Here is an 18,255-nt window from a genome sequence, read left to right as displayed (position 1 = left end):
AACATGATACAAGTTTGTTAAAATGGTAGGAGTGGGGTAATTTGGGTAATTTCTTATGATTATAAAAGTATTTTACTGTCATTCTACGTTATATTTGATTAATTTTAGACCAAAAAAATGTAGTTCTTTGTTTTGAACTTGAATTTGTTCTGAAAATTTAAAACAGGCATTTATGATTGGTCATTGAAGTTCTGTAAGCTTAAACTGCAGTCCATTTTTTTTTAAATTCTTTAATTTGAACTTTATTTTGTTCTGAAAATGTTTAATAATTTTAAAAAATGCCTTCAAAGTTGTGAACTGCATCTTTAAATATAACTTTTAAGAAGTCATCCATCCATTCCATTCCATTATCCAAACCATTTTATACTTATTAGGGTCACGGGGAGCTGGAGCCTAACCCTGCATCTTGAGCCACAGGTGGGGAAACTCCCTGGATGAATGACCAGTCCATCACAAGGCTCACAGACTTTAAGAAGTCGTTTTTATTGAATTTCTCCTTCTTTGATATAGCATGAGGTGAAAATGTTCAGTTTTACTATAGCATAATCAATGGCATCCATGTGCTCCATGTGGTATTTGAGACTTTAGTCTTAGCAACTTTACAGATCTTCTTTATGCACCAAGAGCTTGTAACACTCCAAAGAGAAAGGAAAAATTGAAATCGCATCATATGACCCCTTTAAGATCTTAATACTTACATTCTCAAGTATTGTTTAAAGGTAATTGAACCTTTGATCACTGCAGAGTTTCTAAAGTAACACATTCTATGTGAAGCAACAGAGACATCTGGAGACCAGCTGAAGGATCACACACGGTGTGCATCACGTCACGTGATAGGCTGAAGGAGACTTTACAATGCTTTATAATTGTAATTATTATTAAGACATATACTTTTTAGATCAGCACTGTACTCAAAAGATTTTAATGTGAATTTTTTTTTAACGTTTTATACATATAATATATCTCATTAATGATCATATTATATACACTGATAAGGCAACACAAAGTTTGACCAATCTAGCAAAAAAAAAAGAAAAAAAGAAAAGCTGTCAATGGGAACATGAAGAAGAAGGAAGAATTTTCCATAAAAATTATAATGATTAGTTTGAAAAAAAAAAAAATAGCTCAACCAGACAAAATGAGGGGAAAACACTTGCTGGTCAATAAAATTAAGCCAGCCACAGTCAAATTAGGGTCCCTCTGGTTTGTCTACTACCTGTACATGAATAAAGAACAGTTAAAAAATATTAAGAAGTTTATTATATAGACTATTGTATTTCTCTAAAAAGTCAATGTTACCTTTTTGAAGAGCTTAAGGCCAAAGTAATTAGTTGCCATGTTCTTCAGTTTGGTTGCACCACCTACTTTGCATCGCACATATCCATATAGATTAGCCCACTGCAGCACAAATCCCATGATCATAACCGCCTACACACACACCCTCATGGGGACCTCAAAAATGTCCCCACAAGGTCAAAATTTACTAGTATTACTATCCTTGTGGGGACATTTGGTCCCCATAACGTGATAAATACCAGGTACACACGCACACACACACACACACACACACATTAGGAAGGTTACAGCTCACAGCTCAAAGGTTTTACGCAACAAACTGATGCATTCGAGAGAATTTAAAAACTCACCAACCACTTTATGTTGAAGGAAAAAAGGGAACTAAACACAAAGAAAGCCCAAAACACTGGGCACACGATCAGACCAAATCAGAAAATCCGTGAATCAGAGTTTGAGACAACATTTTTACTGGTTCCCTGTAAGGAAATAGATCAAATAAATAGAAATGAAAGAAATCGTTCAGTCAAAAATGAAATTGTCTCATTATTCATTCTCCCTTACATTGTTTCACGTGTATGGTATTTTTCTAAGTGTGGGACACAAAAGGAGACATTTTGAAGAATCTTAGTTAACACAGCTCTTTAACATAAAAGTAATGGTTCACAATTTGACAAGCTAAAAAAGCTCATATTCATGATCAGCATGTTCAAATATGCAGAAATTGAAAGTAAGATTTGAGATTTGCAGCGGAGGACAGTTTTACTGTTTTATTACGTACAATAAATATGAATTTCAACTTCTGTTTTTCACACAAAGCTATCATGTGACTTTTTTATTCTGTTTGGTGCTTGACAAGATCCTCAACAATTCTCCTTTAGTGTTCCACAGAACAAATAATGTCAATATTGGTCTGGAACAACATGAGGGTTAGTAAATGACGACAGAATTTCACATTTGTATTAACCTATTAACAGTTTTTTCCCGTAGCGTTTTTACAAAATTTTACAGTTAAAATTACACTTATTTTTTACAGTGTACCCTTTTAATATTTGAACACCGTGACTCAAAAGAGGAAATCCCTAACTCTTTAAAAGAATTACACAACTGAATGTTTTACACATTCACTAACAGTGACAAAGCATGATCATTAAACTTTGTTCGAGCTGCGATAAAAGTTAGCTATAGCTATATTTTAAAGTTGTACATTACCTCAGTATTGTTAGTCACAATCATAAACTTGATTTTTATTATATGGTTGACTTCCATAGTTGCAAATATTTTTAATATCCTGCAGTATTGTAAAGTCGTGGGTGGTGAGACTCACTGATCTGGATTCAAACATCCAATGACTGTGACCTTCTTCATCAACCTGATTCCACCATCTCAAGCCCACCAACAGCCGCCCCGTCACATTCTTATATAAAAAAAAAAAACAGAAACTTTCAGAAATGTGCTTCATAGAGAAGACCTGATTTATTATACATTCTTGAAGTCAAAGCAATAATAAGATGAAGTATTAAGAGGAGAATGTGTATTAAGAAAGATTTCATGTTGACTCCATGCTCACCTTTACTGTCCAGAAGTCACATGACAGAAGTAAAATGATGGTGACCATGTTTGCAATAAAACTTCGGCTGAGAAACTCACAGAGGAGGTAGATCAAGATGGCACTTGTGCGGAAGAAAAGATTAAAGAAACAAGCCAGAGGATGTCTGAGAAGAACAAACCATTATTTATATACTAATCTTTATGACTGAATTTGTATTTTTTTAAAGAAACAAGAAATATGTATTGCATTAGACTGCTCACTGTAATATGAGATCTACATTCTCGCAGTTTTAAATGTCACTTAATGTCAAACAATTTACTCTAAAAACTCACTTGATATTTGATTTCTTCTCCCTAAACGCATTTTCATCCTCATGGAATAATGGCACTTCACCCTGAGAGTCCTTCAAAACACACTGTATCAGTTCAAGTTTTAACACTACGACATTTAAAGTGATTCTGAATTTTATGTATAATGCAACCGGTATTTTTTTTAAGCTGCACTTAAACATGACCGAAGATGCAAAACTCTACATATAGTCATTGACGGCTCTTTCATAACAGATTTCTTTAAAGGAAATATACGTGACAACTCACCTGTCTGTTCATGTTGGTGCAGGTAGTCTTATTTCCTGCTGACGTGTATGTAAACACACGTGCTCACTCTATGAGAAGCAAACGTTACTAATATTTAATAGGGGTTATGCGCAACAGACTTCCGTATTCTGTTAACCGGGTCTCGTCGCTTCCGGTTCAAGCGTTTTGCATATGCTTAGTTAAATATGAAGCAGTTTTACTCAAGATGCCTTCATACCAATGATGATCATAACCAATGTCCATCACATATGCGGACTGATATCTAAAAGTTTTTTTTTTTTTATTCTTTTCACATTTAGATATAAAAATTGAATAAAACGTCATCAATAAAAACAGCTAGCTAGTTTAACTGATTATCTTAAAAGTCCATAGATATCGCTATTATTTAATACGGCTGTTAACACGTTCTCCGACAAGCGGAAGCAATGAGACCTGTTTTCCGGGTTTGGTCAGTTGATGTTCGACATATACCCTATTTGAGCTTTCCTCCTTTAGGATGGTGGCTCATATAATGATTCCTAAATGAAATCACATACAAAAATAAAGTGGGGTTCTTTTTCAGACGAGTTATGCTACAAAATATAATTATAAAAAAATAATAATAATAATAAATAAATAAATAAAAAAGTTATACAAAGATTTGTACATGCAAAAAAATCCTTATCCAGTATTCACAAACAGTTTTAATTGGTCCATTATCTGACTAGCTGTTCTATGTCACCATTCCTTTTTTTAGTGCTGAATAATAGCAAAAGCCAGGATTAACACAATTTAAAATACAAAACACATTTTTTTTTTTTTTTTTTTTTTTACATATACAAGGTAGTACCAGAGTAACTTGGAGAACTGTGTAATTGTAGCATATGAATGTGCTAATCCTTCTAGGTATTTTTTTTGTTTTTATTTAATTATTTTTTGTAGTATCACGGATAAACACCCCATTACCTACCAAGTCAAATTAGCCAATCAGAACCACTATTTGGCTGTAAATCATTTTGTAAATTTTGGGTTTGCTGACGTTGAATTGGATGTCATGTATTTGGAGGGCAAATTCAGTGGCTAAAGGTGCGTTCATGCCATATTGTAATTACAGTGATTACGAGATTCCAACTTGTAAAAAGCGTTCACGTTCTCGCAGAACTCGTAATTACAACTTGTGAACTGGGAGTTTTCTGAGAGCTACAACTTGTAACACCTGACCCCCTCAGATTCATTAGGCGCTATGTTTAGGCATTGATAGTGCGATAGTTCCGAGTCCAAGGGTGTGGACAGCTCCAAGTAGAGTGTGACGTGTTGTCATCTCGAAATCACAGTAATTACAACACTGTATATACTGCAGTAACAATGTATTCTGCCAACATGGCACCACTACTTTTAAGAAGAAACATGAGCGAGAGAGACAGAGAGAGGGAGGTTTTTCTCCTATCCTATACCATGTTTTTCATGAAACCCGCTGCTAGAAGTACACAACAGAGTGCCAACAGTTTGCCTATTAAATATTTTATAGTAGTCTTGATGTGTGCCTGTTTTGTCATTGTAGTAGATGTTTTACTGACAAAACAGCTCCTGTGAATTTGTCACTAAGTTAAAGAGTGAGCACGCATGTGACAGTCGCACCGTTAGTGACTGACCAAAGGTCACTCTGTCTTTCTTCCTACCCATTCCTTTCACCATGGCTCTTCGACACAACGTCTTGCTTTTCCTTTGCATTTTACATTTTGTTAACGCACTCTACAAGCAATGGATTCCAGACACCAATTTTGAAAACGCTACCAACTGGGATAAAGGCTCTGTACCCTGCGGTAATGACCAAGTGGTTTTTAGCTCAGAGGAAAGTATCAGTGTATGTCGAAACGGCTCACACTATCACTGGAATGAGCTTGCCGGTGGATGGAGAACTGATTCTGGCATCTGGCGCTGGGTTTACTGTAAGAGAAGGTGGAGATCCTGGTTGTGGATCTGGGGTCACGGCACACTTTAAAGACTCCGAATCTATGAAATGGTTCGATCCAACGATGTGGGTGGCTGCGACCACTATCAACGACCTGCACAGAGGTACATATCAGTTTTCAGTCCACGAGGAGAGTGTCCCATGCCAGTATGACGACGTGGTATTTCGAGAGACCACCTCATTCCGTGTGGACGTTTCATCTGATCATGACGTGCCCGTGAAGAGTGTGTCTGTACTTGGGAAAAAGTTCACCAGCAGCTCTGAGTTTTCTCAGTACCTGACATCCAATTCTGGCAAACTGCATTTCCATGGCTCCTCCTCCCTAAAAGTTGGCGGTTCAGGCTGTGAGGCGGCGCAACTATAACGACATGTGAATAATCCCGCCCACTCTAAAGCGGTACTAAACTGCAGTGGAAACGCAAACCGTGCCGAGCGGAGCCGTGCCGTACCGTACCGTACTGAGCCGTGCCGAGCCGAGTCGTACCACGCAGTGGAAAAGCACCATAAGCATTCCCTCATGACCTTACTAGCTCTGGTTCATTGTAAGGTGGAGCTGTCATCTTGAGTCCGTGCAAGTTGCTTTGTGTCTTCCGGTTAGTTCTGATGAATCATATATGATCTTTGTCCTGATGTCAGGCAGGATATTTAGTATAAATATTGTCATACCCTAAGGGGTCATTTGTTTCTTCAGCCATTACGTTTACAGCCTTTTCTTCTCTGTAGGCTTTGAACAGCCCTGTAAGAGATCACACTTATAATAAAAGTTTGCTGACCCCTATCTATTGCAGTTTGCACTAGGCGAGGCAAAAGTAGATGCAGCACTTTAATACTTACCAAAACGTATTGTCTAGACCATTTCCCACTTTAAAGGTCAACACGTTAATCAAAACAAATGATCAGACACACAAAAACAAATTTTGCAAAAATGTCAAGATTATGAATTTAATAGTTACATACCAACAAATAACATTATAAATAAAGTTGATGTATGCATTATAAAACATGGCTGTAAATGCTGTTTGTGTTCACAAATATTGAAGGAAGACATCATGTTAAAGCTCAAGCACAGATAGGCTTTCAAGAACCTGCTATACTGCAGACCTGTGCGTGAACCCTAGTGTGTTTACTGACAATATACTTTAGTTCAACCAGAAATCTACTGTTGTGATAAACGAAATGACTCGGCGGTAATGAGGTCTACGCTCCACAAGTTAAACCTCAAGGATCAACAAAGGGCTCTCTGTGTATGCTAACTCAACCATGCGTCACACGCGTTATGGCCAGATACATGCAAACATTATGTGTAACATAATGTGAGGGTGCTTTTATCCTACATACAGTCCCCACAACAGCAACACTGACATCAGATTCTGTTAATCCATTTACTGTACACTTCACCATTTACAGCTCACACTTCAGCTGTCCATCAACTAGCCAAAGCTGCCATCAGCCTACATCATGTATCCAAATCTCTCCGTGTATTAACAAAAATAACAACGGTACAATTACCACTATGTTGTGTACCAGATACTGAGCTTTGAATGACTAAAAAAGAATTATGAAACATTTGTCAACTTATATACACAAGTTATGTCTTAAATGACATTTTGTCTAGAAATGTGCTGGCACAGAATGCACAGGCACTGAGATATATGCCCCATGGGGGCAGAAATATTATGAGATTAAGAGTGCGTGTAATGAGATGTGACCTCATTTTCACTCTCTGCATTTGCCACATGACACGTGATAACCATTCAATTTGAACCGAATTACCATTTTTATGCATATTGCGTTGTTTGTGTCAGTTAAAGAGGTAATATAGCCAGCTGTTACAGAGGTAATATTTCAGCTATTTCAACATTAGTCCTCTATAAATCTCTCTATAAAAAATTATTACAAGAGACTCTCTCTTCATACCACAGGTTGTTTTCATTTCGTTGACTTCCCCAATTAAACACACCTGAACCAGCTAATCGAGGTCTCCAGGATCAGTAGAAACTTCCAGAGCTAAACTCTGCAGGAAAGTGGCCCTCCAGGAGCAGGACTGGACACTCCTGTTTTAGACTTCTTTTTCTTAAGCATATCTGGTGCATTGGCCAAATGTTGATGAAGTAACTATTACCATCTTCAAAGAAAAACGGAACAATGGTTCTGTAAACTCTTGCTTTTTCTTCAACATTCACTGAGGTAAAAACAGACATTAAGGGCAGAACTTCACAACTCAGTGTCTTCTATGCAGCCTGGGTCCTCCATGGTTTCCATTCTGCGCTGACAGCTGTCTATGATCTTCTTGCGGGGTCCCAAGGGGATGTGAATGCTCTTGATGTCATCATCTGAGCACAGCAACAGGGCATCCAGGTCAATCTTTTCTCTTTTGAAGATAGGAATGAACTCGTTCATGCTTTGTGTGGCTAGGAACACTTCCAGAGGGCTAGTGTCAGGCTCATCATCATCATCCAGCCCCAACTCCACCTCTTCCCATGGCAGCTCCTGTATGTTCCTCTCTTGCAGGCTACGGGCGCTTCCGATGCTATCGTCGTCCAGACCGGGCTCGCGATGCATCCGACTGCGGAGGCGCACGTTATCGACCCGTTCGCTGCTTGCTAGACTGCCTTCATCTCTGCTACCGATGCCAAAAAGTCCACCGCTCACATAGTTGCGGCGAAAAACCATGGTGCCCAGGCCGGGACGGTTGAAGAGCGAGTCGTGGCCCGAGTCTGTGCTGATCTCTGAGTGGTCTACATCATGACCGTGCAGGTCGGGTTCACTGATGGCACGTGAGACAGCATCCTCGCTGTCATTACGGAACATATCACGTATGTTACGACGAGACCGATCCTTAGGGTTGACGTACGTTCCCTGCTTTAGAAACATGACGTCGTTGCCTAGTTGTAGGCCAGACAAAGAGCGGACACTCTTCCTGCCATCTTCGTAAATCTTGAATGTCCCATCACCTTGCTTCTTCTTCTCAAGCTTCTTCTGGATCTTAGTTTTGCCCCTGGCTGTGGCATGGAGAGTAGCCTAGAGCGAAAAGATGGTACAAGTGTAGCTTCAGTGACTGTGGCTTGTAACCAAACAATCAAATATTTAAGCATTTCAGAGCAATTGGAGAAAATCTGACCTGGGAGTATGGCACACTAGTGGCAGTGTTGAAGTGGCGTAACTTGCGACTCAAGGTGCTGCTGGCGTAGCTGGAGAAGCTCATGGCATCAGAGACCGATGCTTCCATTGTCTCTCTCTGAAATTTACGCTCCATACGCCGCCGGTGCTTCTGCTGCAGTTTAACGCATTCCTTGATGCGGCGTTCAGCATCGCGGAAAGCCCGGTCCTTCAGTTTGCTTACTAGCTTGGGATTGAGGGCTGTCTGCTTGGCAGCGATGGAGTCCAGATAGCGCACGCAAGCCATGTGGTTCTTGGTGGCAGCCATGTCCAGAGGCGTGTGGTAGTCGTTGTCCAGGCACCACAAGTTGGCACCAAACGACACCAGGAAGGACAGGCAGTTGAGATGGCCATTGGAGGCAGCCAGGTGGAGTGGCGTGTTCCCCCATATGTCACACTTATCTGGGTTCCCCCTGAAAGTAGAGCCGTGATAGATCCATATCAGGTGTGGCATTTAATTGTGACCTCTGTGAAACTACTACTCAGACCCTATGGCCTTTATATATAATATAATTTGCACTTTCATGTGTTAGGTGAAACTGGATATGGCTTGTCTAAGCTGTCATTATCACTTGTTTTATATCCTAAGAATAGCTCAGACTACACTGGCAATCCCATGATTTTTTGATTATGTTTTCAGCACTGGCTTGTCACCCGTGAAGGCCAGTAAATAATGCATAAGTCTATGAAACTGAAACAACGTGCTCTACACATTTGATATCTAAAATCATCATAAGAAGAACAAACAGGTGTGTTATACAACCCATACAATCTCTTATTTTTCTTACTTACTTAAGTTTTCTTATTTAAGCCAGTAATCCAGGTTTATCTCTCCTAATGCCGACCCAGAGCACTGGATCTGTAATTTGATCACCTGCTTGAATAAGAGGAAGCTAACTGGGTGTCTCCTTACTAGCAAGAATGATAGAGTTGCATAGGTGATGTCACACTAAATTCCTGTGTTCAGACTGTAACCACAGGTCTGATCAACAAAGAACCTAAATTCTGAATTAATGTCAAATCATACCATGATATTCTAATCTATGACCGCTTAAAACTACATAGATAGTGACTGTTCACAATATAACTATTAAAAAATGCAGACTATTCTAGAAAATGCATTTTAAGCACACACTCATTGGAATTTTGTTTACTGAAGTGTTGTGTTGAGATATCTACAAACACATACAGAATTCTCTATTAGACATTGTCACACATATCCATTAGAGCTCAGTATTAATGTTACTTGCCATACGACACACTTTGCACGGACTCGTTACAGTGGGATGCATTACGATATGATAATTGGATTGCTTGAAACGAAACTAAAGTATATCCCCACCTACACCTACAGGTGACTTAAACTGCACTGAAAAATGCTGGTTTCAGAGTTTGAGTTTTCACTTTACAGTTATGCTGTATCTTTCTGTTTTCTGCATCTAGTGCTAGCTGAGCCTAATTAATATTTGATGGGTGACAGGTGAAGCCTTGCAGTGATGCATTATGGATGAAAAAAGCTGCAAGGTTTTCACAGTTAGCAAAGGGAGCTGTGTGCGCTATTGGGTCAAGCCAGAATTTGGATTATGACCTGCTAACCTGCCTGACCTTGATTTTGGCATGCCAATACCTCCATCAAATATATTAACTTCATTTATTGCCCTATAAAATGAGACACCCTTATAAATCCTTATCCAACCCGATTAGACATGTACTGCAGCTGGTCTTAGACCATGAGTTATGAACTGTCATTTTTACCCCACTAATACTGTCAGATAATCAGACATATGACTGGCAGATTATTATAAAATTACGAGAAGTGGTGTATTATATAATGTCATATGCTATCTCCAACCACCACTTAACAATTGACTGTCATATGATCCCCACCACCCATAAATGTCTATTTTTTACTACTGTTGCTATTTTTACCATCATTTTACTGTCCCTAATTCTTAGCAACTTCTAATAGCATGGTTCATGACAGGTCAGAGTCTGTTCTCATGTACCGCAATGCACTAATGACCTCTTGAATGCCTTTTTCTGTAAACGGTAGGTAATATCGTGGGAAATCATGCTTCAGGGATCAGTCAGTGCCATGCTGTGCATTGACTTAATCACTACAGAAGAGAAACACCCAAATTAAGGGATTAATTACTGAATCCCTATGTGTACATAAGCATAAGTTGGTTCTTACCATAAAAATACGATGCTTGCTTTTCATTACATGGAGGAGATAGCCAGTGGCTTTCAATGGTCAAACAGTCCGATTATCCATTCAAGGCTGCCGAACAGTGGGAGAACTTTTCACAATTAAGAGCTTTTATAAAGGGCCTCTAGGTCCGCAAAGGAAACCAGGTCAGCTTTTGTGTGTTCGTTTTTATCTGTCTACTGTCGTCAGCATTAACAGAGCGGCTGTTGATCACATAATGTGGAATTTGTTTCCACGTTGTTAGTGATAAAACAACTCAAATGACACTGCAAATGAATATGGGCCACTAAGAAGTAGCAAGGGCAGTATATCTGTCTTAAGGTGCATTCAAGGTATACATTTTTAATCAGTCCATGCATTAACAGGGAATTGAACCTGTGACCTTGGTGCTGTTGCTAACGGCACATTCTGCTAGTCTGAGCCACAGAAACACAAAAACGTGAAAAAAATACCACTAAAATAGTATTTGTTTTAATAAGAATTTGGTTTTCATGCTTATGGTTTGCTATGCCCAAAATGTAAAAACTTGCAGTTGATTTTTTCTACCTGATCTGACTTGCCAAAGTCAGTATTGCCCTTACCATATTACCTCTTCATTGGTCGACATTTTATTCCATAATGTTACACAGTTTTGATACTGTTTTATGTCTGATGATCGTGTTAGAATACATGTGGGAAGCATCTGTTGTTTCGGTTTCTTCTTCACTTGTGTTTTTTGGAAATTCTGTACAGAAGATGTGTACTAGCGCCCCCTACAATATTACAATGAAAACACGATTCTAGGAGCACAATTATAGCTAAAATATATTTAGGCTTTCTCTAAGTATAAGTCAAGTATACTTAAATGTCATTTTAAGTATATTTCTGAGAAGTACATAAAAAGTAGACTAAAAGTATACTTTCCTATTTTTAGTTTAAAAGAAGTATACTAATAGCACACTTGAATAAAATTCTTTTTCGTAAGGGTGAGTCAGCGCTACATATTAGTTTTGACTTAAATAAACCCAGTTTCCATGCTACATTTTTGGGTTACTTAAAAAAAAAGTTTTACAGTGAGAAAAACCTAACCATTTATGGTATTATGTTAACATGACATGGTTCTCTGTAAACTTGAGACATGTTATATAACACCACCATAAACATCACGAGAAAGGGTTTAAAGTAGTAGATTGGAGAACTGAGAACAGCACGTTCAACACCCAATTAACCTTATAAAATCATCAGCCGTCGTGACACCAGCATTGAGGTGTGATGATACAGTAACGGTGACCAGAGCTCTGCGCCATGCCGGTTCCTGCGTAAGCCGTATCATATGCCGCATATGTATATATCATATACGCCTCGTACATGCACACATACGGGTTAAACTTCCGCTAAATCTACAAACAAAACCATTTCTTGTAATTGATCAAATGTAGGGAGTGGCGCGCAGTCTTACCCTCTCCCTACAATCAGCCGCAGCGCCTCCAGGTTGCCGTGGTAAGCGGCCCATAGGGTCGGTGTCATGCCATCTTCATCCGGAGCGTTCAGGTCCTTCCGCGTCGCTTCTTTCAACAAGTCAAGGTAGCCATCCCGAGCTGCCTTGTGGTATTTGTCATTCATGGTGATCTCGAACCTCAGCCTCCATCACTCTTTCACGGGCTCTGTGCATTAGGTCTGAACCCCTGACCGGCTGCAGCGCGCGTTAGGCACTTGGAGTTTCCAAGGACACCCCGGACGCGCTGCTGCTCGTGAGGGTGTGGCTTCTGCTCGGTCCTTCCAAAACGCAATCTTTTCCCCATTTGGGATTCGAAATAATATAATATTGGATTTAAAAGAATACTGCTTCCTCCTTCAAAGTCATACACACACGAACAGCATTAAGAAACAGTTGTTTAATGCTTAATAAACATTCAAATAAAGTATGCTAAATTTTGAATTAAAGTTACCTTCACTTTTCGCAGTCATTTTTGCAATGACTTGACCAGTTCGTTTTAGTGGATACATGACGTCAGTTTTTATTATCCCTCTATTATTTATTTATTTAGAAATGTTTAGCCTGAGAAGTAGATTTGTGCTATATTGCTTTGATATGAAACTATTTGTTATCATATCTTTAGTTGCTGCTTTGGTGGCCAAATACTTTCACTGTATTTCACGATTTAATGTAAACTGCCATTAATAAGGCCTATTGTTGTCTTCACATGAACGTTGTCATAGTAGTTTTAAATGTGCTGAATCAATATTTTTTATAATACCTCATCAATTTTATTTTTATGGGGGTTATATATAGATGGCATATATATATATCATGATGTCTCATCGCTGTGGCATTATTATACACACCACCACTGATGTTTGAAGATTTATAATGCCTGTAATTGCATGGTGTATGGTAGATGCCAAATTGTTCATACATTTTGTTCTAATTATTTGTGTACTGTGCTAAGTATAAGTCAAGTATACTTAAATGTAATTTTAAGTATATTTCTGAGAAGTACATAAAGCCCATTTCTGAGAAGTACATAAAAAGTAGACTAAAAGTATACTTTCCTATTTTTAGTTTAAAAGAAGTATACTAATAGCACACTTGAATAAAATTCTTTTTCGTAAGGGTGAGTCAGCGCTACATATTAGTTTTGACTTAAATAAACCCAGTTTCCATGCTACATTTTTGGGTTACTTAAAAAAAAAGTTTTACAGTGAGAAAAACCTAACCATTTATGGTATTATGTTAACATGACATGGTTCTCTGTAAACTTGAGACATGTTATATAACACCACCATAAACATCACGAGAAAGGGTTTAAAGTAGTAGATTGGAGAACTGAGAACAGCACGTTCAACACCCAATTAACCTTATAAAATCATCAGCCGTCGTGACACCAGCATTGAGGTGTGATGATACAGTAACGGTGACCAGAGCTCTGCGCCATGCCGGTTCCTGCGTAAGCCGTATCATATGCCGCATATGTATATATCATATACGCCTCGTACATGCACACATACGGGTTAAACTTCCGCTAAATCTACAAACAAAACCATTTCTTGTAATTGATCAAATGTAGGGAGTGGTGTCAAATTGTTCATACATTTTGTTCTAATTATTTGTGTACTGTGTGTTGTGTCTGACAGGTTACAGGTCCTTCAGTTTTACGGCTGTATATTATTGTCACCAAGTGAATATATATGCCATGAGGTGGCACGCTCCTCAGCAGGCCAGCAGTTTCTGCTCGTGGTAAGTGAAGGACACTAACCAAAATGCATATCAGTATCAATTGTGTTATACTGAATAGTACTATTTTAAAATCATCAAATGCATATGACAATTAATCTAGTATATAGCTTTTGTACTATGTTTACTTTTGGAATTCTGCATTGCGGAACTGCTAATAATGTTGCAAGTCGCTATGGATAAAAGTGCCTGTTAATACTGCGTCTTAACATTAATAATCACCATTAATACATTGCTCTCACAGGACACAAAAGAAACAATGCACTATTCAATTGTCCTCAAACATTGACAGTGAAATCGGGTGAGGCTCAATATCGCAATGATTCTGAAAACTGCCATAAGTTGAGTAAATGAAGGCTTAATATTTTGAAAACAGATATGACTGAAGTAAATAAAAGCTCAATATTTGTTGATGACTCAGAGCTGAAGGTGTCTGATCAGTACCTCACATTTCCTTCAACATCCAAACAGAGTGCAGAGAAAAGTCAGGCAGGTAGCCCTCTTGTTATACACTGTTATCACAATAGCTGGGAGCTATTGGCTGGCTTTGGTCCAGTGCAAGCAAAGGTGAAATATTTTTAGATTTCCAATATTGTCAAGTCAGATTTGAGGATGCAGGTCCCTTCAGATGTGAAACAGACGCAAGGCTAGACGTAAGCGGAAGAGAAGACAGGTGATTGGTTGGATACTTATGCGGGTTTAAGTATTTATACAGCTTGAGGAAACTAGACTCCTTATTATTTTGCTTGACTACTTGTAGAAGTTCTTCGCATGCTTCATACTCCACAAATCCGGCAGACTCTTTTCAACTTGGACTCTTAGTGCTCCACTTACAACTTGACAAATTGTGTTTTCTCGTGGACAGCTCTTCTAATTCAAGAAACATGATGACAAAGCAAGACCTTGAAGCCATCGAGAACCAGATATCCACCATTCAAGTTAGCTCCCATGGAGAGACGGTCAATCCGGTACTTGCCCATGGAGGGTTCAAAACAGTGGAGAATGGCCGCAACTGGGGATGGCTTCTGTCTGGATTCATCTCCTTAAACATCCTGCTCCTGGGAATTGCCATAGTGAGCGGAACCGTCTTCAACAAGATCCAGATCACCTCTTCTCATCTCCTGATTTTCCTCATCTTGCTCGTCATTCTCACCACCTTATGGATGGTTTACTACAAAATCCATACTTCCAGGGTGTACCAAGCAGTGCTCTACAAAGACAGTCATGCTGGACCAGTTTGGCTGAGAGGTAAGTCTTCATTTGTACGATCGAATCAAGTTCTGAAAGGGCTGGTGATAAATGGCTTTGAATCAAATTCCACTTAGAGTAAATAAAACTTTCAGAAAGAAAATGTGGGTTCTCACTAAGATGCTGCATAATGTTGTGTACTCTGTAGACATCTAGTCTCAAGTGTTTATGTTCTGCTTGTGTATTCATCAGGTGGACTGGTTCTGTTCGGCGTCTGCAGTGTAATCATGGATATTTTCAAGATGATTTATTACGTGGGTCGTATACACTGCGAGTCGCCTGTGAAAATAGCCTTCCCTGCTGTGCAAGCTCTGTTTGTCATTGTGCAGGTAGGTTAAAACTATAAAGAACGGTTTTAGGTTATTTGTTCGGTTACACTTTATTTCGATAGTCCACTTTAGACATTATATTAACTATAAGTAACTTTGTAACTACATGTGAACTACATGTCAGCTAATCATCATTAATTTGCAACTACATGTCTACTAACTCTCAGAGTAGACTGTTAGGGTAGGTTTAGGGTTAGTAGAATGTTGACAAAGAAAGTGTTAGAAGATATTAAGCAGACAGTCTACTAATACTCTACTAACTACTAGTTGACATGTAGTTGCAAAGTTACTTACTGTTAATAGAATGTCTAAAGTGGACTATCGAAATAAAGTGTTACCATTTGTTCTTGTATTTCTAGATCATTTCAATATATTCTCTTCCATATTCCAGACATACGTCCTCTGGGTTCATGCAAAAGACTGCGTGCAGATACAGCAAATCATCACACGGTGAGTTTCTAAGTGGTCGATGATGTTTTGCAGACTTTGGTTGTTATCTGCTTTTGTCAATTTATTTCCTTGTCTTTTACTTTCTTGACCTCAGCGTGTAGTCAGGAAAAGAAATGAATGGGAAAGTCTGACAAATGTAGGCAAATGATCACACCCTTTCAGAACCGTTAAGGAAATGAGTTGTTTGTAACCACCACGACTAGCCCGTTGACTGTAGAGCTGTATGACGTCTCGGTGTGAAGCAATGAGCATACAAGTTAGTTCAAGGAAATGTTTGCCAGACTGAGGGTTTGATAGGATACTGGCATGTGCATTGACTCTCTTCTATGAAACAGGGCTGCTAGCATTACTGTATAGTAATATTTACTCTCTCATTGCAGTTGTGGTCTGATGTTGACGCTGTCTACGAACCTCGTGGTGTGGATGATGGCAGTGACGGAGGAGTCGCTCCATCAAACAGTGGCTCCAGCCGACCCTTCATACAACAGTTCTTCAAACGATGGTCACAGATTCGATGTCACGTCACAAGGTGCTTAACATCAGTAAACCACATTCGTATAGATAGCAGTCCAACATTAGCCATGAGGCTTCCAATCATCAGCCAATCTGCAATTCTCACATCAAACACCCTGCATCGATATGCTTCATTTGAAGATTAAGTAGAGCATTGCATTGACTCACTCTGTTGTCTTTCTTTCAGGCCGCGCTGGAGCGAGTGAATGCGAGTGTAGCCATAACATGTGCGATGTCTTTGAAAAGGTCTACTACTACCTGTATCCCTTCAACATCGAGTACAGCCTCTTCGCATCAGCCATGGCCTACGTCATGTGGAAAAACGTTGGCCGCCAGATGGATGATCACCATAGCCACAATGTGCGCTTTAGTCTGTGGGACGTCCTAATCGGTCCAATTGCTGGCCTGATCATTCTGGTGGCGGGCCTGGCTACGTTTGTGATGTACGAAGTGGATGTGGCCAAGGAGGAACCAAAAAAGAAGGAGGAAGCTCTGATAATACATTACATCATGAACATAGTCGCCATCCTTCTGATGTCCATCACAACTCTCATCGGTTGTATAATCTTCCGGATTGATAAGAGGGATCAGGTGTCTGGGAAGAACCCTACGCGGAGTCTGGATGTGGGACTGCTTGTGGGATCGTCCCTGGGCCAGTTCCTCATTTGTTACTTCACTATAGTAGCTGTTCTGGCATCAGGGGTCCTGGGGCACATAAATGGGCTCAACCTGGCCAATTCTATTCTGACTGTGATCCAGTTGTGCCTACAGAACGCCTTCCTCATCAAGGGCCTCCATCGGGAGCCTTTCAAAGAGCCGGAGACAGCCACCGTCTTCGCCAACGTCATGGCTGTAAGAGAGAGAGACCCGGAAAGACGGAGCAGCTCTATCGTCCCAGCTCACACGCTACCCATCCCGTTGACATTGCTTCAGGGTCGACTCTCCTGGAAGAGGAGGATCCTTAAGGAGATCTGCGCCTTCCTGCTACTCTGCAATGTCATTGTACGTACCTGACTCTCCATATTTTTTATTGAGTTAGGGGTAGGGTTGCAAAGGGGTGGAAGATTTCCGGAAACATTCCAGAATGTCTGGAAACTTTACATGATCTTTTGGAATCTTCTAGAAAATTTGGGAAATTTTGGGAAAGTTTCAGCCACTTTGCGACGGAGCAGCTCTATCGTCCCAGCTCACACGCTACCCATCCCGTTGACATTGCTTCAGGGTCGTCTCTCCTGGAAGAGGAGGATCCTTAAGGAGATCTGCGCCTTCCTGCTACTCTGCAATGTCATTGTACGTACCTGACTCTCCATATTTTTTATTGAGTTAGGGGTAGGGTTGCAAAGGGGTGGAAGATGTCTGGAAACTTTACATGATCTTTTGGAATCTTCTAGAAAATTTGGGAAATTTTGGGAAAGTTTCAGCCACTTTGTAACCCTAGTTAGAGGGCATACATACAGGATACATTCTTGCATATTTTTTTCATGGTTGGTTAATGGTTTTATTAACATACCCATGCATCGGATTAACTTCTATCACATTTATTACTCATCACATAACAAAATTAGAAGAAGCTGGGAGTGGAGCAAGCACCTTGATTATTAATGATCGCTCTACGATGGTTGTCTTATTTGCCACAATTTTGTGGCTTTAAAAAGCCGCTCCAAATCCTATGCTTTCTGTTCCTTTCTGAATGCATCCTATGTGTGTATAACTCCTAGATTTCTGTGTCTTTAACGCATCA

General features: G+C 39.6%; 3 protein-coding genes and 1 pseudogene across 3 annotated transcripts in view; 2 read left to right on the top strand and 2 right to left on the bottom strand.

Moving 5' to 3' along the window:
* Positions 1–1,281: 1,281 nt before the first annotated feature.
* LOC107729202 (Golgi apparatus membrane protein TVP23 homolog B-like) lies at positions 1,282–3,453 on the bottom strand (annotated as a pseudogene).
* A 1,347-nt stretch (positions 3,454–4,800) lies between these two features.
* Positions 4,801–5,756, top strand: LOC107729201 (protein amnionless-like). Its single transcript, XM_016539632.1, is given in 3 exon segments — positions 4,801–4,854; positions 5,078–5,256; positions 5,258–5,756. Coding segments are annotated over 3 exon segments (732 nt in total).
* A 1,850-nt stretch (positions 5,757–7,606) lies between these two features.
* Positions 7,607–12,409, bottom strand: ush1ga (Usher syndrome 1Ga (autosomal recessive)). The gene is made up of 3 exons (XM_016539640.1): positions 12,199–12,409; positions 8,514–8,964; positions 7,607–8,413 (listed from the first exon to the last, which is right to left on the bottom strand). Exons 1-3 carry the CDS (start codon positions 12,360–12,362, stop codon positions 7,607–7,609), a joined length of 1,422 nt encoding a protein of 473 aa, XP_016395126.1. The 5' UTR covers positions 12,363–12,409.
* Positions 12,410–13,933: 1,524 nt separating this feature from the next.
* Positions 13,934–18,255, top strand: part of LOC107729200 (otopetrin-2-like) — an 8,803-nt gene continuing 4,481 nt past the window's right edge. Inside the window, exons 1-6 of the mRNA XM_016539631.1 lie at positions 13,934–13,977; positions 14,840–15,222; positions 15,415–15,551; positions 15,943–16,001; positions 16,382–16,503; positions 16,702–17,516. Coding sequence (XP_016395117.1) covers positions 13,934–13,977; positions 14,840–15,222; positions 15,415–15,551; positions 15,943–16,001; positions 16,382–16,503; positions 16,702–17,516 — 1,560 coding nt within the window. The remainder of the gene's footprint in view (positions 13,978–14,839; positions 15,223–15,414; positions 15,552–15,942; positions 16,002–16,381; positions 16,504–16,701; positions 17,517–18,255) is intronic.

Source organism: Sinocyclocheilus rhinocerous, unplaced genomic scaffold (assembly GCF_001515625.1).
Source record: "Sinocyclocheilus rhinocerous isolate Xijiao unplaced genomic scaffold, SAMN03320098_v1.1 scaffold1630, whole genome shotgun sequence".
Lineage (NCBI taxonomy): Eukaryota > Metazoa > Chordata > Actinopteri > Cypriniformes > Cyprinidae > Sinocyclocheilus > Sinocyclocheilus rhinocerous.
This window is presented reverse-complemented; position numbering and strand designations above follow the sequence as displayed.